Source organism: Rhinolophus sinicus, linkage group LG09, assembly GCF_036562045.2.
Source record: "Rhinolophus sinicus isolate RSC01 linkage group LG09, ASM3656204v1, whole genome shotgun sequence".
NCBI classification, from domain to species: Eukaryota; Metazoa; Chordata; class Mammalia; order Chiroptera; family Rhinolophidae; genus Rhinolophus; species Rhinolophus sinicus.
The window spans coordinates 70,389,900-70,411,443 of NC_133758.1; the positions used below are offsets into that span (position 1 = coordinate 70,389,900).

Here is a 21,544-nt window from a genome sequence, read left to right on the forward strand (position 1 = left end):
TAGTGTCTCTAAGGTCTTTTTCACTTATGGTGAGAGAGTTTACATATTGCCCCTGGAGGAAATAGAAGCTGACTTTAATTTTTGCCTGGCTCCCTTTTAGGAATGCCTTCCAAGTATGCCGAGTTGTCAAGAATTTACATCAGCAAGTGTCTACCATGCCAGTGAGTTCACACAGTGGAGAAGAGTCATAGTGCTTCTTCCCCAGAAAACTTGGTGAGAGACGACATTTTTAGATATGGCTATCACTTTAACTTTTACTATCTCTATTAGCATGACTCGAATATGAAGAAAACTTAAGCACAATGGCAAGATGCATTCATTTTTCTTTTATCAAAAGACCCAGATCTTTCTTTTATGCTGAGGATATTTGAAAAATAGAATTAATTAAAATTTGGTTTTGAACTGTTCTAGTTTTTTCTGACCCCCCTTTTTGCCCCAACTTTTCTTTTTGTGGGAGAACTCAATGAGCCTGTTCCTTTAGCTTTGACATATACAAGGGAATGGTTCAAGAATCTAAAAACTCCTGTGTCCAGACAGTTTGGATTGCAAGGGCTATTTTCGTGCAGCAAAGCCCTACTTTTTATTTCAAAAGCTTAATATACACTTTTTTTCTCTGTTCGCATTCCTTCAGTAACAGTAAACATCCCCTGGGAAGCAGAAGCCTCAGTAACTAGCTGCACAGTTAAACATTTGATAAGGTGAAAGAGAAAAGCACATTTCCTCCTCCCTCTTTGCCCCCCCGCCCCAAATATTACATGGTTTCATTTCCTATTGAGCACTGGGTGAGGAATAGATGCAGCAAGAGTGAAGATAGGGAGACCAGTTGGGGGTTCTAGGCATTAGATATCTGAATGGAGTATGATTGTAGTAGTCATAGCAAGAGCCGTCACTTGTGAAATGTGTGTCAATCCAATAGGGCTTGCTGATGGGTGTGATGGGGGCTGTGGTAGAAAGGGAAGAATCAAAATTGACGTCTACATTCTGGGCCTGGGATGGTATCACCACTGACTGAGATGAGAAAGACTGGAGAAGGGATGGATTTGGGGCAAGAAATTTAGAGTTCTGGTTTTATGAGTGAAAAGAGGTGAAGGAGAATATAGTCAATAATACTGTACTAACTGCACCATGACAGATGGGGACTGGACTTTGTGTGGTGATCACATCATAATATATGTAAATGTCGAATCACTATGTTATGCACCTGAAACTAATAAAGTATTTTATGCCAACTATAGTTTTAAAAAGAAGAGGTGGGGTTTTTTGTTTGTTTGTTTGTTTTTGTGATGTGAAGTTTGAGATACTTATCTATCCAAGCAAGAATATCAAGAAGCCAATTTCACTTACGAATCTGCAACTCAGAAAAGAGGTTTGGGCTGAAAAGTTAAGTACTATAAGGACTATTTAAAGCTCTGGGACAGGATGAGCTCACTCAAGAAAGAGCTTTGGACAAGAAATTAGAAAGCCTGAGTCCCTAGTATATCTCTACCAATGATTAGTTAACCACGTGATTGTAGCCATTCACAACCTCTTCAAGCCTGATTCCTTCAGAGTATAATGAAGAGGTTTCATTACTTGACCCCCCACAGTTACGGAATGCTAAGATTCTGTGATTTGTGTAGAAGAAAAAAGCATTAAAGAGACAGGAATTATATTTTTCTGTGGTATCTGCCTTCTAAGAGCCCTTTTGTAAAGAGAAAAGTACTAAATAAACCCTTCTTAGATTATTTTGTATTAAAGTTAGCTTGTACACAAAAAACAATTGGTTAGATAACCTAGAATTATTATTATACTTCCCTTAGTTGAAGATTGAATTATTGCATTATATAAGAATGCCTGCTTGATTATTTTTAGGGATTCATCATTATGTCAGTTGGAATAAAATGCTTGAAATTTGATTTCCACAGGTTTTTTTATATCCAACTGTGAGTCATTTCCTGACTATTCTGTTAATGCTTTGTATAACAAGTTCCCACTTTCTCTAGCATCCTACTATTTTATGTCTACTACTGGGAATATAATCAGACTTTAATTTCAATGATACTCTCAGCATATCAATCAAGATATTTAAAAAACCACATCAAATAATTGAAATACTGGTCAAACTTGGTGCAAAGCTGCTGAGGTTTATTGTCTTTCATTATTTTGTCATTAAGTATATTACCCTCATTATTTAAAAAATACTGATTTTTATTCATCAATATGTGGGTTGTAATTTCAAAATAACAGGTGGTAAGATACTATTATTGATACTATATTTTAGAGAGGCCTTTTCATCCACAGAAATGCCATAAGCTATTATTCTTAATTAATGTAGTTTAAGCTATATACAAGGAGAATTGTCCTTTATCAAAAAAAAAAAGCCTTTGTACTTTATCATCTTACATTCAGCCTGTATTTTGCATTATTATTTCTTAGCTTAAAAGATAGACCACTGAGTTGAAAGTTTTCGTATAGTCAGAAAAGTTCAGTTCTCATCAACGTTTATTAAACGCTTGAGAGGAGAGATACTGATCCTTAAACTCTTTTTTTTTTAAATCTTATTGGGGAATACTGGGGAACAGTGTGTTTCTCCAGGGCCTGTCAGCTCCAAATCATCAATCTAGTTGTGGAGGGCGCAGCTCAGCTCCAAGTCCAGTTCCTTAAGCTCTTTAGTACCCGCCACATACTTGAGGTGCTCATTAAATGTTGGAAAGTTAGATATAATTTTAATTTAATATGCCTCAATGAACTAAAGAGATGGTGTATTGCACAGTATCTCATTTTACAGACAGAGAAAAAAGTCTAGTAGGTTATTCCTCCCACCGTTTGTCCTTAGTGCATGGAAGTAAATAATTGAATTCTGCTTTTCCAAATTTCCTTCAAAGCCCTGGGCAAAGAAAGTGAAAATATTTTTTAAAAAACAAACAACCCCATAGGATATTTATTTTAACATTCTTACCGACTAATACTTAAACATTATTGCTTTTTTTTTTTTTAAATGTCAACTGGTCATCATTGTTTTTGTAGCTATAATGCTCGAAAGTTCTGCTATAAGGATAAAGTATATTTATTCTCCTTGGCATTCTTGATAATTTTATTTATTATATTCATTGCAAACTTTTGCATATAGCATATTTTTCTCAAGCACTGAGGAAAGGGAGTGCAGTTTAGTTTGAGGCAGTATTCCTTTGGGCAAATCTTTGTTCTGCTGTTTCAATTCAAGCATATTCAACTATAAATTGAAAGCATAAAAGCACATGTGGTCCCTGCATTATCAAAGATCTGTTAACTTTGGAAAATATTCAAGATAGGACAACTTAGAGTGGAAATATTTAATATGTGTACATTGCTCAGAGAAATTTTATTGTATATGAACTGAGTATTTGTTATCCAATGAAAATTAATTTTGTTTTTATGAGAGAAATTTACATAAGAACTGGGCCTAATGAGACCCGAACAGCTGTCAATTGCTGACTTCATAAACAAATCAACACCTAATGACTGAATGAGTTTCAGAATAATTGGGTAAACGTAATTACAGTAACTCTGAAGGTGGAAAATACAATTCAGTCAGTCTTCATTTACCTTGATTCCTCAGGTTACCTAACTGTCAAGAGATGACTCAGTGCTATTTTATTTCAGCCTAGAAGTTTATATGGGGGGCGGAAAATCAAACAGAGAAAAGACTGTCAACTTTTGCTGCTTTGGGGAATCCATAGAGTTTGGATTTTAAATGCAAGTCACTTCATTTCATGATCTGCACAGCAGTAGTCCCACTTTCATACTAAATCCAAAATACACAAGATTTTTCTCCTAAGAATACTTAGTTGGGGAGGAGGGGAGATGGGGGGGCGACAGAGAGAGAGAGATGGGGGAGAGAGAGAGAGAGAGAGAGAGAGAGAGAGAGAGAGAGAGAGAGAATTGGCAAATGAAATAGTTGTATTGAGGGCAATATTTAGCATTGATGCAGCTGCAAAGTAGTGAGATCACACCTTGTGATCTCACATGTGACCAGCTGGATTGCTCGCTCACACAACCAATTTTTTTTGTCACTAAAAATAAAGCCAATGTTCAACGTTTTTTGCTTCCTTTTGTGTTAATTAACATCAGCACCTTAAACTGGATTGTAATTGTAAATGGCATAATCCACTTTAAGTTTTTTTAATCTTAAGAAAATATCTTTTCAAGAGTTCATAAGATGCATGTAAGGATTCATTTACTTAGAAAAGAATTAGAATGTGTCTACGTGTGACTGTTTAGAAGTATAAAATAAACTGGGAAATCTAGGACAGATTTCTAAAACCCTCCAACTGCATTTTAATGTTTGAAATATCAAAATTTCCAAATAATATATGCCATAGGTTTCATGTAGGCATGTGACTATAAAGAAAATAATCACCTTGGTCAACCACCACCAAAGCAACCATTAAATTTGTGAGCTGGAAGGGATCTTAGAAATCAGTTTGCCCAATCCCTTTATTTGAGAGGCGAGGAACTAGAAGCCCCCAAAGGCTTAAATTTCTCACTAAAGGTCACACAGCTGATAAATTGCAGAGCCAGGGTTCTAGGGGTCGGGTCCCCTGACTCCTAGAACATTCTTCACGCCGTTACCTACAGAAGCCAGAAACCTGCTGCCCTTTCCTGGCCTGCCCATCCACTCACTGACTCTTTTGTTAGTGGACTGTGTGTGTGTGTGTGTGTGTGTGTGTGTGTGTACACCTACTTTATTCTGTTCCTGTGCAAACTATTGAGACAAAAGTTGTCCCTGTCCTCAAAAGATGTCACTATCTAGACACCTGTGGCCCTAGACTTGACTCAGATTATAATCAATATTAAAAGAATATGGTCATCTCTTTGTCATGACACTGGTGCATGAGTCTGAATTCACTTGTTTTCTATAGGGCACCATGTTCTAACACAATGTACCTGCTTTAATAGGAGGCTTTTCTACTATCCAGTTCTTAATGGGACTCTGAAAGCTGTGATGGCTGTTAAGTTACAAATATAAACTATCCCAATAGAGCAGGTGCATCTGTCTGTCTCATTGTGCAACATGATGAGCTCTGATAGGCAGCAAACTTATGTCTGCTGGACGAGTCTCAGTGGATGTGGAATTACCCTACTAGGAATGAAAATGCAACCTATTAGCCACAGATCATTGGTAAAATAAACAAGGGCTTAGTCTGGATTTTAACAGTCTGTGATGTACTTAGGGAGTATTTAACATGTGGGTAATGGATGCAGTGGACTTAAATGGATCATTCAGAGCCATTAAGATCAAATGTACCTGTAGTAGTGTGCTTGGGGCGGGTTTAATCAATGAAACTGAGCATACATGTTAGATCTACAAATCCTTTTTGTTTTCTTTCTTTCGCACTTTGACCAAAAAGAAAATAACGGATCCCTGAAAATTCCTAGAGGTGAAAAATATGATGTGATTTTAAAAGAATTTTTTGTGATCATCAGTAAATGGCAAACCTTCTTGATATTGCTCTGAAAATATCCTCCTTTAGATTCTATATCTGGTTTAGATGAATGAAGGTCCCAAGTGTTTCTCTATGTGTAATGAATGGATTGTTCAGCTTTTTATCTCCACTTAACATCACCTTGTCCATGAAACCTAAGTAAGTTAGTGTTCCAGAAATAATCCAAATGTAGCACCCAGATGGTCTCACTTGTAACATGGTACGTTGTAGCATGTCCCCTTAACCCCAAAACAATACCCCCAAGCAAAACTATCATTTTATATTGAGAACTAACTGGAAGTCTTCCAATAACTACTGATGTGTTTATTGTAAGAAATTGTATTACTCTAAGCTAAACACCTCCCATTTCATTTGTGAAAGAGAGGCTGTTTAGTATATATTTTTATCTTTCTTAAATATTCTTTCTTCTTTTCCTAGCATCAGATCTCTGCAATAACAACAAAAAAACATGATATTTTGTTTTTCTTTAAAATGTCTCAAATTAAATTAAGATTGAGCTATATGAAAAATAAGCAGATTCTTTTTTAACTTTCTTTCATGATAGAATTGTTGAATTGAATAACAACTGAGTGGAAATTAAATTACTAAAGAAAAATGATTGGCGGCTAAATACAAGTTCCAAAAAGTTGGTGATCTGAAAGATTTGGAACTCTGACGTTCTTTGTTTACACTACCACATGTCAGTTAAATACTGTTTATATTACTGTACCTTGTTTCCAGGTCCAGTGCCACCCGCTTCCGTTGGAGTCAGAGCTATTACACAGCGCAAGACGAGTGGGCTTTAGACAGCATCTACATCGGCCAGCAGTGCCCAAACATGTGCAACGGGCACGGCTCATGCGACCACGGCATGTGCAGGTAAGGGTCCAAAAGCGTGATAGACCCTCTGCTTCTCAGGAGCTGTGTTTGTAGGGATGTCACAGCACTTGTCATCAGAGTTACAGGACAGACTGATGAACAATGAAACAGCCAAAAGATAATGATCCTCCTTTCTGTTCTTATTTTAGATGTCAAAGATATTGTTACATTTAAATTAGTATAAAGCCATATATTCTAAACTTCAAAATCTCACCTCAAGACAAGGCCTCTTGGGTTTAAATTCCAGAGTTTATTAATTAACCCCAAAGTCCTCTTTGGTAGTTAAAAGAGCTTTGCAATTGTTTCCCTTTTTTTCCCCTGACAGTCTTAAAGCACTAGTCAAACAGCTGCTACCCGCTGTCCTACCCCACTTTGCCAGAAGGTCAAGGTTGTATACAAAGGGAGATGGTAATTATCGCTAATGAGGATGAGACAGGAACACACTTGTATACTTAAAGACTCTAAAAGAGACGTGATTTAATCAGAAAGAGGAACTGTAAAACGTGGCCAGAGTTACACGTTGGTTGAGCAAACATTTATATGTGACATTTTAAGGCTACAAGAAAATTCCACTATCTTCCCTTCCCCACCACCCACCATGCATGCACACACACCCATATCCTTCTTCATTAATTAATACTTGATGCCTCAATATTGCTGTTACGGCACTATTTCTTTTAAGAAAGGATTCTTTCCATTTTTTCTTTTTTTTCTGTGTAAAAAACTGAAGGCTGTTACTACCACATACACAGATTGACACTGTAGAGAAAAATCTAGTATAAACACTAAAACCAGAGCAAACGTGAAACACAGGAAATGTTGTAGGTCACGTGGCCATGGCATTCACCAATGGGACTGATTTACTTGGCTCTGCTCTCTCCCAGGTGTGACCAGGGCTATCAAGGCACTGAATGCCACCCAGAAGCTGCTCTTCCTTCTACAATAATGTCGGATTTTGAGAACCAGAATGGTTGGGAGTCTGACTGGCAAGAAGTTATTGGGGGAGAAATTGTCAAACCAGAACAAGGGTGTGGAGTCATCTCTTCTGGGTCGTCTCTGTATTTCAGCAAGGTATGACTAAGGGCTGGGAATACGTGATGACTAAGAGCTGGGAACACGTCATGACTAAGTCGTGACTCAGGAATGGGGATAATAGTCAGGGCCCTGCTATAGGAATATGTGACTGATTTATGGAATAGCCTGAACTCAGAAGGTACAAATATGAGATGGTTTTATTATTAACTGGGTTTCATCAAATTCCTGTCCCTTAGCTACATCTGGGACACTTTTGTAGTTTCCTGATTGTTTTTGGTTACCACAAATCCAGGTTAGGCCAGTTTAAAAACCCTGCCCTCTTGTACCTGATTTAAGTCTCACTGCTTTCCTTCCCTCCAGGGCCAGCCAGGCTTGTGTCCTGGGGGTCTTTGAGTGGGGCAGGGTCGTGGTTTCTTCTAACCCGTCTTTGGAGGGTGTGTGAGCATGTGGGCCTGTGGGTGAGGGTGTGAGTGGGGAAGGAGGTGGGGGAGCTTAGAGATTAAGAGCAGCGACTCTGGATCCAGACTGCCTTCTTCACTCCAGTCCTACACTTCCAGCTGTGTGACTGAGCAAATTCCTTAACCTCTCTATGACCTGGCTTTCTCATCTGTACAGTAGGAATAATAAGAGTATCTACCTCATTGGGGTTATTATGCACTGGTACACTTATAAGTCACATGGGACACATAGAAAGCACTTCTGTTAAGTGTTTATTAAATGTGTCAATCCATTAATCTCAAGAATGTGATTGGAGGAAGGAGGAATAATGGTGGGGGTGGGGGTTGCAGAGCTGTTCCTCAGGAACTGATAAGCTCTCCAAGGTAAACAAACATCTCAGGTCCTATTTTGGCTCATTTTGGTGGTTGCTGGTGGCATCTGATGATGAGGGCTGTCTTAGTCAATTCAGGCTATTTTAACAAAAAGACCACACTTAAAACTACCATTGAATGGCTTAGGCAGCAAACGTTCATCTCTCACGGTTCTGAAAGCTGAGAAGTCCAAGATCAGCAGCTCCATGTCTGGTGAGGACCCACTTTCAAGTTTGCAGATGCCGTCTTCTGTTTGTGTCCTCACATGGTGGAGAGAGGAGACAGAAAAAACAGGCTCCCTCATGTCTCTTTTTATAAGGGCACTAATCCCATCAGGAGGGCTCCACCCTCATAACCTAACTACCTGCCAAAGGCCCCACTTCCTAATGCCATCCCTTTGAGAGTTAGGCTTTCCACATATGAATTTGAGATGCACAAACATGAAGTCCATAACAGAACCTCTGCATACACACTGTTCATATACTGTTCAGCTGCCCCAGTGGCAGCACCAGGGTAGGCAGACAGGTCAGGAGACACCAACTAGGGACTGAGGTGCCAGCCGGAATCTCTAGGACTGATTCTCTTGGATCACCCCCAACCCATGTTGCTTGGTTAGGGATAGGGGCGGGCGACCACCTTCCTTGCTGCCATCTAGGCAGGACATTCTTCCTCCCTCCTCCAGTTTATCTCTTCATATCATCTTCCAAAGGACTGGAGGGGAAGCAGCTCCCATTGTCCATCCTGAGCAATGTGTCTAACCCCGATGATTGGCAGCTTTCTTTAGAATGTGGGGTGCTTAACAGCCACTTCTTTCCAGCAAGGATTATAACCACCAATTCTAGGACAACTGGAAATGTCCCACTCTTTAGCACATAACAAGTACACAGGTGTGGGTGATGTATCAAAGGGCTGCTATGTTAGGGAATCTGGGCAACAATCCAAAGCAAGCTAATTTATGCACATGCAAAAATAGGTACAGGTTTTGTTTTGACGCAGGTGTAGAACAGAGAGTCAGCAAGTAAACAAGATAGAGAATGATAGAAAAATCAGGGATGGATTTCGTGTAATGCTATCTCCTATGCATTAACATCAAAGGTCCCCAGGTCATTATTGTTAGAGATAATAGTCAATTAGTGACCAATATACATTGCATACATCCAGATACACTGTACAATTGTGCGGATGTGAAAATTGTATCTCCCATAAGCATCAATTTTTAAACAGGGTTATGAATCCTTAACCAATGTGTACCCAAACACTCCAGTAAATATGCACGCATTCACATAGATATGTTATACATGGAAAGTTACATATCACTGTTTCTTACATTTAATTTAAGATGATCTCTGGAGTCAAACCATCTGGGTTTATACCTGGGCTCCAAAACTCATGAATTGGTTCACCTTGCAGAGTTACATCTTTATGTATCTCAGTTTTCTTGACTATAAAGTGGGATGTTGGGGAGATTAGGTGACTTCATGGAGGTAAGGAGTGAAGAATAGTGTTGGGAACATAGAAATAGCTCAGTGAATGTTAGCTATCATGATGACATTTTATGAGAATAAGTTACAAATTGTGATCATTGAATATTCCCCTGTATATACCCTGCCATAGCTTAAAGTCAGCATTTCAAATAACTTCATTCTTTTCCCCATCCAGTTCAGCTTTCTCCCTAAATTTTTGTCAATATATCTGAGGATCATTTTTTTTCTTACTTTTTTCTCTTGTTTCAGTCAGATCTGTTTTGAATTCTAAGTGAGAGAAACTAGCTTAAGCAAAAAAGGAGGAAATTTGGTTCATGTAATCAAAACACAGGAAGGGCTTAGATAAAACTGGCCTCAGAGATATCTGGAACCCGAAACTCAAATGCCCATAGAGCTCTCGCCTTAAGAGTACACTTTATTTTTCAGTCAGCTCTCATTGTGAAAGGGAATGATGGCCACAGAGCTTTCTAAGCAGCTCCATCAGAAAAGCTGGGGAGGGTTTCTCATTGGCCAATTACAGTGTCTCGGGGAATGGTGTCCTCTGATTGGCATAGCCAGTCTTATACACCCTCGTTGGCAGAGATAGATTCACAGTTTGGCAGCCCCCACCAGCCAGCATGATTGAAATAGAGAAGGGGTCATAACCCAAAAGAAGGGTTCCTTTGACCTTTTGCAACTCTAGATTAATTTATCTGAAAAAATGCTTCTACCCCGTCACTCTTCTGGCACAAATGTTCCAAATGGTCTCCAATACTGTTGCCCTGACTACATAATTTATTTTATTTTTCCAAACATGAGCACTCTGCCCCAAACAAGAACCTCTCCTTGTCATCACATGTTCTGCCAATTTCCCTGCCTTTCCATAGTCTCCACTGCCTATCATTATGCCTTCCATCGCCTCTGCATTCATAGAAACCATGTAGCGTCCTGCTCAAATTGTGCTGCTTCCGTGGAGTTTTTGGGGACTATCGCAAACTACACTGATCTCCTTTTTTTGAATTTCTCTTTCATCTGTGCTCTATACAGATATAGATCATATTTTTATTCTCACAGTACCCAGCAAGATGCAGAGTCCTGCTGACAGAGCCAACTCTAGGTCAGATATACAACTCAGCAATGCATGCCATGTGCTGGGCATTTACATACCGGTAAATCCCCTGGAGACTGAATAAACTGGAAAACTGATAAGTAATCCTGTGACTAAATGGGGACAGCAAGGAATAGAGCTTGGTCTGCAGCCCTAAGTTGTCATTACTGTCACTGCACGTATCCATGAAGTCTTCTTTCAACTTTGTTCTCATAAGACATGATGTTATGCCTGGTAAAACTGGCACACAATGATAATATTTGTTGAAAAAAGGAAGGAAGGAAGGGAGAGAGGGAGGGAGGGAGGGAGGGAGGGAGGGAGGAAGGAAGGAAGGAAGGAAGGAAGGAAGGAAGGAAGGAAGGAAGGAAGGAAGGAAGGGAGCAAAATGTTCTAAAGAAATGGTTATTTTCAAATAAATATAGTAGAATTAGTTTTCTAGTGGCATTTGATTAAAGAAAATTTTAATGGGAGGCAAAAGGTGAAGTTGTATGAAATGTTTTAGAGTTTTTGTTTTAAAGACTCTAAAGTCTGAAGTCAGTTCCTTTAAAATTTGTTTTATTTTGTCTAAACCCTTAAAGGAGTATGCCATTTTAACTTAGAATGTTGGGGGGCTATTGGAAGGTATTTTCCACACTCCAGGAATGACGAGCTGCTTAACCTATTAGCCCAGCACATTTTGTATGTGTGTGATGTCTCCACATACACACATAAATGCATTGATCATAGTATAATAGAAAAACTGCAAAGCACGTGTCACATCAAATTGTGAATTCTGACAAAAAGTTTGCCATGAACCATTTCCTTTTTCCTTTTTTCTCTCTTTAAAACAATGTTCAGCGTTTCAAGTTCACTGAACAAAAGAAAACAATTCATGCTATTCTCTAGGAAAAATATCTTCAGTGCCAAACCAAGCATTTGTATAATATTTTCCACCATCTACAAAAATCCCACAAAACACTGCTTCAGAACCTCTGTAGACCAACACCATAGCCTCCTGGAAAAATAGCACAGCTCTGTGAATTTCACAATAGACCAATCATTCCAACCAGCTAATTGTGATAATTGGATTTTTATAATTCTCCTCATCTTAGATCTATATCCTCCTGGCTTATTTCCACGTGCCAAGTTTTTCATAGAAGTTTGCTGGGTTGGAATTAACCAGCTAGGTTCTGTAGTTTTTTTTCTTAAAATCATTCTTCCTGTAATGATTCGGAAGCATGAAAATTCTAGGCCAGATTATAATAATCTCTGAGGCATTTTTCACTTACGGTATTTCAAATGAACAAGAAAAATTAAAAGTGCATATCACATGTTGAATGTGCATATTTTCAGATTTCCTCAAATACATACTTAAAATTGAGAGTTCCAAAGAATAAGTTCTGTGTCAGGATTAACTCCAGTTCTCGTTTCACTGCAACCACTTTTTTGAGGCAGGGGAGAACATTTTTTAATTAGCTTTAGATATTTCAGGGTACTCCTTAATTAGTCCCAGGTATTTCCCCTGTGATTTCTAATAACTGAAACCCTTGCTTAATTAACTTAGTGAATTAGAGTAGGGTTTAAATTATAGGTGTGAGGGGTGTTTTCCTCTATACTGTGTATTCTATCTCAGTTTTTCTTCCTGATGTTTCATTGAACTCCTTGGGAGCTCCGTAAGACCAGTTCAGAGCAGACCACGGATTTGCTTTGGCAGAATCTGTTTGGGTGGAAGAATCTCATGATCAAACCTTTTTTCATTAGCATGAAACCATGTACACACAACAGAAATGATGACAAACCTTCTCAATTTGAATCTATCAGCTTACAACAAGACTGTGACATGCAAGGGACACATGAAGCAAGTTGATGGATTTGATGGAATTTTAATAGTTGTAAAAACTTATTTAAATGATCTCTTCCAACCTGTGTAGTTCCAAGTGAGAGAGAGAGAGACAGAGACAGAGATAGAGACAGAAACACTGGCTGGAACCCAGAGAGACTAGAGTACTCTTTCTTTTTGTGAAGAAGTTTCTATCTTAAACTTATTTCACTTTCATTCCGATGGGGGAAGAGGTCCAGGCATATCTCCGGAGAGGATGTTCTCTCAGGAAGACATGTGCTGTACTAGGCAAGTTATATGCAACATGTTATTTCATCTAATTGTCACAACACCTGTAAGGAAGGTATTATTATCCATATTGTACCTTTGAGGGAAATCAAATCTCAGAAAGGTCACACAACTAAACAGCATGAATGAATAATGGGCTGAGATTCAAACCGAGCTCCAACTGATCTCAAAGTATATGGTCGGTCTTTCTTCTTCTGCCTGGAGGAGATTTGCAGAGCAAATATTAGACGTGCTTTAACTTAAATTATTTTTAAAAGACTTTTGAATACTCTTGGTTGTAATTAACAGTTCCCAAGGGTCTCATAACCAAGTCTGGGAATCAGTGATGTAGAGGCTAATCAAGTGTATCCAGGACTAGTTACCATAACCAGAGCAGAGACAATTAAATGGCATAAGTTGCTCCCTTCAACAATAAATGGGGACAAAATCATCCCCACATAGTGCTAGGATGCTCCTATGAATTTGAAACTGAAACAGCAAGATGCCAAAGAGCTCCCAGATGATAGAAGCTATGATTTTTCTGTCCTTTGTAAAGGCTGGGAAAAGACAGCTGGTGAGCTGGGACCTGGACACTTCTTGGGTGGATTTCGTCCAGTTCTACATCCAGATAGGCGGAGAGAGCACTGCGTGCAACAAGCCCGACAGCAGAGAGGAGGGCGTCCTCCTTCAGTACAGCAACAACGGGGGCATCCAGTGGCACCTGCTGGCAGAGATGTACTTCTCAGACTTCAGCAAACCCAGGTAAGTACCCTCGATGGCCTCCCGGTAGTTTCCAGGAATGGTCAAAATTCCATTGTTGTTGAGGTGTTTCCAAAATATTATTCACTGTTGCAAAAATAGACAAACTCATAAATATCTGAAATGAATGATAGCCTAATATATAAACATTTCATTTAAGTTTCTGGACAAACAATATTTATATTCATGTTTGAATTTTTAAAGAATTTGAGGGAAATAAAATGCAATTAGAAGAAAAGTGAGACAATTGACCATTGTTTTCCCAAAGAAACTCTGTGATACAGGAATGTTCCAAACTCACTTATCCCATTTGTGGTGTTTTTTTTCCCCCCTTTTAATTCACATAACATCTTCATCTGTTAGATTTAATAGCAAGATGGATTTTGTTAAAAGTTTTCATATGGCTGCACCCAGGGCCAGTCCTAGACAGCGTATGAATGAATCTGTGGTGCTTGGATTTTCTAAAATTTTTCACTGGCCCATCCCTGTCTTTATTTTTAGGGATGGGAATATATGTAATAAAAGTCTTAGGTAATGACTATTAAAGAGTTTGGGAAAATAACTCATGTTTAATACTAATACCTATATAAGGCAATCAATGTATTTATCAGTAATTAAATTAGTTCTCTTGCAATTATCTAGTATTTTGAAATTCTCTATTTGTACTTTATATTTTATATGTATCATGAAAATCTATTCAAGGATATCACTCTTAGAGTATTCCTTTTTATAATATCTGTATTTGCACTGTAACACAAAGACAAAATGTTTTCTTTATATATATTGACCACCAATTATTATTAACCTTTAAAATGCTAAAGTTGTTCCTGTTTTGCATTTTATAACTGAAACTTGTTTTATTGAAAAAATTATTATTGAAGAAGAGATTCATTTCTCACAAATTAAACATATTGTAAAATGCTACTTAAAATATAACTATTTTGTAGATTGAAGGTTCATAAGTTTATTGTTTTAAAACATTGAGTCATTTTAAGGTGACACAATTTCTCATAATATAACACAAGTAGACATACAGACAGATCAACCAAAAGCATTTCTTCTAAGGAGATATGGGAGAGGCAGAAACCAGAGAGGAGGCAGCTGGATAAAACAAAAGACATAGCATCCAGGGGGAAAGTCAGGAATGGTGTGTGGGAGATGGAACCTGGTAAGATTCCCCCATGTAGAAGAGAGAAAATTGATAATGGTGCCAAACTGATTTAAAAAACTACTTAAAATAATTCAAATTATTTTTTCCAAATAATATCATTGTTGTTCTGTACATTATTGAGAGTTCAGTAAACTAGATTAGTATGTGGGCAAACAAAAATTCAATAGCTTTTTCAAATCCCAGGAATATTCAGCTTTATTTTTATGGGAATTTTTCTTTGGAGACAGACCATTTCACCAGATTTTCAAAAAATGTATGGTGCTAAAATGGTTAAAAAAAACTCTGAGTTGGAAAATACTAGAAAAAGACCTCATTCATGGTGGCTAATGATAAATAAATGTAAGAAATAACTTTAACAAATAATTCTGAGAATCTCTGTAAAACTATAAAACTTTAAAACTTCCTTCAGAGATATAATGAAAACAAATGGAAAATAATGTAGCACTTCTAGATAGGAAAACTGAATATTATGATAGGAAGATATCTCTTCATTTATTTTTAATGCAATTCCAATCAAAGTCCTAGTGGTATTTTTTTTTTTTTTTTTTGAAACTTTATGTCCAGAAATATAAAATGGTAAAAATAACTTAAATTTTTGGGAAAAATAGATGAATTCCCTACATGATATTAAAACATGTTATACAACCTAAATAATTAAAGTGAAATGATATTGGTGAGTGGGTAGACAGAACAAACAATGAAACCAAATAAATGACCCAGAAATTAACTCAGATATACGAGGACTTATATATGAAAAAAAGACGCATCATCTATCAATGATAAAGAAACAGTATTCAATCACCTGGTGTTAAAAAGAATGGGTAGGCTCTTGGGGGAAAAATATCTGTTTAGATTACCACCTTACATAATCAAAACTGTTGAAGACTGGTTAAATATTTAAACATTTAGATTACTATCCGGTTTGGAGAAAAGATATGAACATTGTAAACATAAATTCAATGGAAAATTAACAAAGAAAAGGACTACTTACACAGAAATATATGAGTACTTACTACATTCAGATGTAAAACTACGTATACATGCAACACATACGTGTCAAAGAACACAGAAATGAAAAGAAAGAAAGCAACTATTATGAGAAACAAAGGTTCAATGTTTCTGTAAAGAGCTTACACAAATTATCAAGAAAAACACTAAGATTTTGATTTAAAAAATGGGTAAAAGGAATGGGTAGATGGTACAAAAGAGGAAATATGGATGTTTAATAAAATATGAATAATAGCCAACCTCTGTTGCAATAAGAAAGATACCATTTTTCAAGTCAAATAGTCATTTTTTAAAGATAACACCAAGTGCTTTCTCCATGTGGGAGCAACAAGACAGGTGCTCTCACATCATCCTGTGAACTCTAACGACCCTTCCAGAAAGGAATTTTGAAAAATCAAGAGCCTTAAACATGATCCGTTAATTTGACCTGGTAATTCCATTTCCAAGAATCTTACCTTAAGAAATAAACTGATTTCACAAAATAGGTCAGACAGACAAAGTCGAGAACCATATGATTTTACTCATATGTGGGATATAAAAGTGAAAGCAACAAAGGAATAAGACAAACAAAAACTCATAGACATGGAAAACAGTTTAGTAGTTACCAGAGGGTAAGGGGGGAGGATGGTAGAAGAGGGAAAAGGAGGTAAATATATGGTGATGGAAGGAGAACTGACTCTGGGTGATGAACACACAATGGGATTTATAGATGATGTAATACAGAATTGTACACCTGAAACCTATATAATTTTACTAACCAATGTCTCCCCAAAAAATTTAATAAAAAATTTTAAAAATATATTAAATGGAAAATTCTGGAGATTAACAAAAGAAATAAACTGAGGTATAGATAAAGCTTTATGCATATTTTCATCACAGAACTATTTAAAATAGGGTGAGGTGAAATAAATAATAGCATGTCTGTGTGATGGAAAATTATATAGACAGTAAAGTGACCTTAAGAAATAATTTTACTGGCATGAGAATGTGCTTATGATATGTTAAAACTGGAAAATACCGAATTATACATATATCTCACCTATGTAAAAGATTACATACTTTAATAATATATATCAAAATTTTAACAGAGGTAAACCTCTTGCAATAGATTATGGGTGATTTACATTTCCTTTTTAATGCATATTTCTTTATTCCCACAATAAGTAAGAATCGTTTTTTTAAAAAATTTAAATGCTATTTTAATGTAATAATGTACAAAGGAACAGTTTTTCCTAGGTATTTCTGGAAAACCATCATCATGGTAGTCAAAAGACGTTATTCAGGAATCAAACTTAGTTGAAATAGTTGCCTCCAAAAGATACAGTTCCAAATGGAATAAAGACGATCAGGACTGAACTTGCTTATGGCCTGAAACCTCTTGTCTGATCTTTTAAACTTAGAAAATTTTCAGAAATATCAAGAGATTAAACAAAACTAAACTTTATCTTGTTGCTACTCTTGCTATTTTAATAGCTGTTAAGAAAAACACAGCTTTTCTTTTCTTAACCATAAATGTTTGCTTTTATGCAGGTTTGTCTATCTGGAACTTCCAACTGCTGCCAAGACCCCTTGCACCAGGTTCCGCTGGTGGCAGCCAGTGTTCTCGGGAGAGGACTATGACCAGTGGGCAATTGATGACATCATCATTCTGTCAGAGAAGCAAAAGCAGATCATCCCAGTTGTCAACCCAACTTTACCTCAGGTATTTTTCCTACATCTGAACTCCAAAAAGACAAAGAATTACAATGGTGGATGGGATTAAAGCACTTCTCATTTCCCCAAGGGCTTAGTGCTTGAACATGTAATATAAGTTTTCTGTTTTTTGCACTTAATTTTTTGTTACCTCTCCATGCTACTAGTTCACGGATTATTTAGATGTTAAAGAGAAAAAGACTATGAAGTCTGGCCAAGTAATCAAACTTGATTATTCGTGTAGTTATAAAATTAGATACACAGTGGCAGAACATTTTCATTTGTTAAATCATCAGGAGAAAAACAAATTTGTTAATTTAGAGATTCCGCTATATTTTCCTAGAAATACAAGTGGTACGTGGTTCTGCATGTCATGAACTAAAAAGTTCTATCTTGTTTTCAAAACTATCAAATTGCCTTTCTGTGTTGTTTGTATTGTTTCTATTAGAACTTTTATGAGAAGCCAGCTTTTGATTACCCTATGAATCAAATGAGTGTGTGGTTGATGTTGGCCAATGAAGGAATGGTTAAAAATGAGACTTTCTGCTCTGCCACACCATCAGCCATGGTATTTGGAAAATCAGATGGGGATCGATTTGCAGTAACTCGAGATTTGACTCTGAAACCTGGATATGTGCTGCAATTCAAGGTATTTATGCACAAACTTCTTCCCAGGCCGGTCAAGAAGCAAAACGTCTTCCAGATTTATAAGTGAAATTGACAAAGAATGCAAATTTTTCATATTAAATTAAAGAAGGGATTCTCTCAAACAAAGGTTCAATAATCTTAAAATGGCCAAGCTTTTTAACTATACCCTTAAGGAAAACAGCTTGTCATTTTTTAATGAGCCCCAGAAGTTGTAGCTATGTTATTGTATTTCTTTAGAGTTCATGGAACTCTAAAAAAATAAAATAAAATATGACTTTTAGGGTTTCAATCTGATTGTGACTTAATGAATCCCATGCCTCTAAATAGTAATTGATAAGTTCTCCTTTTCAACTGGTTAGTGCTTTTTGGACTTGTTAGTTATTTTATGTTTTTAATATAGGATTTACAAACAATTTCTCTTTGATTCAGTAAAGTTTTACTTTAGTTATCAATGCTCTCTTAAAAGCTTGTTTTTCAGCGCTGTGATAACATGTCAACATGTGTAGCAAGTATTTACTTTGACAAGATCTTTTTTCAAAAGCCTAATCAAAGTTTCATTATGTTTATGATAAAATCCCATTGGTGAATTCTGGGGTCGAACGTAATGCATTTTTAATGAGCTAAGACAACTACATGGTCCTTACATAACGGCAGGGTGCTGATACTAAATAATTTACAGATGGAATTATTAAAGAGATCAGATGTTTATAGGCAACTCTTCAAATATAATTTCCACAGGTCTGTAAATAAGGAAGTTGATTAGTGAAATGTTCCTTCTCTGTTTAGATATCGATGCTAAACTGCAATGGAAAAATCATTAATAACAGTATATGACTATATTAGTTTGTTGGTACTGCCTAAAATAGTAAGAATATGACCACAAAAGCAAATAAATTGCCTGCGTACTCTCATCTGACACCTTTTGTATTTAATTATTTACAAAATCAGGATAGTGTAGGTGTTAAAGTCTGCAAGATGGTATTCCGAAGTTGACAAAATCTAAATAAAGAAAACATTATTAAATATTTCAGGTACTTTAACAACCAGCAAAAATGCATAAAGCCTAAGGAGAATCTCATTTCTTGAACCACACCAGCAGAAAATTATTGATATGTAATATGCGTCATTCAGGGATTGATTGTTAATGCATATTTGGTATCAGTAACAAGAACTTGATGTCATTTGTACAAAAATGCACAGTGCTGGTACGTTTTATGTGTATGTCAAACACTATGTGCTAGGAATAAAGAAATGAAAAATATGGCCTTAGTTCTCAAGGAGATCAGAAACTAGTAAGTGAGCCTGAAAAGTGAATAGTCACAATACACTCACAGGAGTGAGTACTATAGGCTCTGGATACTACAGGAGTGCTTGTAGGTAGTTCCTGGCATGTGGCAGGTGCTCCAAAAATACCTGTTAGTTGAATAAATGGATGGGTGGAGGGTGGGAGGGATGGATGGATGGATGGATGGATGGATGGATGGATGGATGGATGGATGGGTGGATGGAAATTGGAAGTCTCTGGAAATACAGAGACTTAGCCAGCTGAACAATGGAGGAGGAAAACTTCTAGTTAGAGGGAACAGAGTATGAAAATATATGAAAATACATGAAAGTGCAAATAAGAATGAAAAATTTGGAAACTTTAAGGAGTTTGGAGTATGTACCACAGAGATGAGAGATAATGTTGGTCCCAATTGGCTTTATATGACACACTAAGCCACTTGGATGTTAACCCAAGAGCAATGAGTCATGGGAGACTTTTAATCCATTAAGTGCAAGAATTAGACATGTGTTTTAGAAAGATCATTCTGGTAGCAGTATGGGTGTTAACAAGAGGGGAAACTGGAATCAATAATTACATTCATTCATTTATTCAGCAGATGTTTATAAAGCCTCTACTGTGTGCCAGGCTGGGTTCTAGGCTATGAATAGAAATAGAAATAGTGTGGACTAGGGTGGTGGAGGGTAGTTACTGTTTTATAAAGGGTTGTCAGGTTAGCCTCACTAATAAAATGACTTTTAAGCTGAGACCTATAAAAAATGAAGGAGTGAGTCATGCAACAATCTGGGAAATAGCATTGCAGGCACAGGGAACAAAAAGTACAAAGGCCTTGAAATAGGACCGTGCTTGGGAAAGTTCAAGAAACCAGAAGGATACCATTGTGACTAGAGTAAAGAGAGTGAGAAAAGGGAGACAGGTAGAAAAAAATAAGGTAAGTCTTTGATTTCTGCTGGGAATAAAATGGCTAGCAGAAGAAAGACATACTCTGACTTAGGCTTTTAAAAAATCACTCTGGCGATGGCATTGGGGGAGTACACTGGCAGAGGCAAGGGCAGAGCTAGAAAGACCAGCCAGGCAACCATCGTAATGAGCTAGTAAAGTAAGAGATGATGAGAACTTGGACATGTATGGTAGTGGAGAAAGCAGAGAAAAGTGCTCAGATTAATATATTTTGAGCGAATTAAGGATGCTAGAGTGGTTATCAAAGTGAGAAATGAGGAGCCCAGATTAAGGCATAGCATGGAATTATAATGGTAAGTAAGTAGATCTGAGAGATGTTAAAAGGGTATCATCTACAGGTTTTGGTAACCTATTGTCCAATAGATTGGGTTCTAGAATGATTCCCACATTTCTGGTTCCAGTCACTGAAACTGGAAATACAGGAAGAGGAGGATTTGCGTTAGGGTGGTGGATGATGAAAACAGACTTGGACATATGGAATTAGGGATGCCTGTGGACTGCTGAAGTGAAAATGCACAGGAAGCAGTTATGTACCTTATCCAGAGAGCTGAAGAGAGGCCATAACTGGGAGTCATAGGTATTCAAAAGGAATTTGAAATTATGATTGTGAATTAGATTAGGGAGTGTGGAAAGGGTAAAAATATAGGAAAACCAAGAATTGTATCCTAGAAAACATCAACAGTTAAGAGGCAGGATAAATGATCAATTTTTAAAAATACACAGACTTGTCACAGAACTGAAAGTTCCATTGACTTGCCTACTTGAGTAACAATGGCAGTCATAAGTGTAAGTCAAAAAGCTAACTATGTTTGCCCAGTCTGACTACTCTTAATCACACATCAACCAAAGGCTGTCCTTACTAATGGGTAATAAAAGGAATTTGTGTTATAAGAGTTTAATCACACATCTGAGTAGGTCAAATCTTTACTTATATTCTTGACTTTTAACTATATAAAGTTGGATTGATGAATTACAATAAAATTTCTCCTAGCCAAATTTTAAGTCTTTCTGAGGAATGCTTTCTAGGTCTCTGACTATGGAAATAAGGAAAACATGGAATCTTCGTTTGAAAGAGTGGATCAAGCTACCATATAGTCACAAAGATGAACTGGTTGGCCTCTTAAATTCTAGCCCAATATTATTTGTCTATGGTCCTGCCTGTCCTTCATCCTTTATTTATTATTTGGTCATGATAGT

At 37.0% G+C, this 21,544-nt stretch overlaps 1 protein-coding gene across 4 annotated transcripts in view; it reads left to right on the top strand.

Moving 5' to 3' along the window:
• Positions 1 to 21,544, top strand: part of RELN (reelin) — a 502,053-nt gene that overhangs the window by 363,896 nt on the left and 116,613 nt on the right. For all 4 annotated transcript variants that reach the window (XM_074340625.1, XM_074340624.1, XM_074340623.1 and 1 more), the window contains exons 22-27: positions 101 to 213; positions 6,186 to 6,323; positions 7,208 to 7,394; positions 13,381 to 13,586; positions 17,293 to 17,464; positions 17,903 to 18,103. In XM_074340625.1, coding sequence (XP_074196726.1) covers positions 101 to 213; positions 6,186 to 6,323; positions 7,208 to 7,394; positions 13,381 to 13,586; positions 17,293 to 17,464; positions 17,903 to 18,103 — 1,017 coding nt within the window. The remainder of the gene's footprint in view (positions 1 to 100; positions 214 to 6,185; positions 6,324 to 7,207; positions 7,395 to 13,380; positions 13,587 to 17,292; positions 17,465 to 17,902; positions 18,104 to 21,544) is intronic.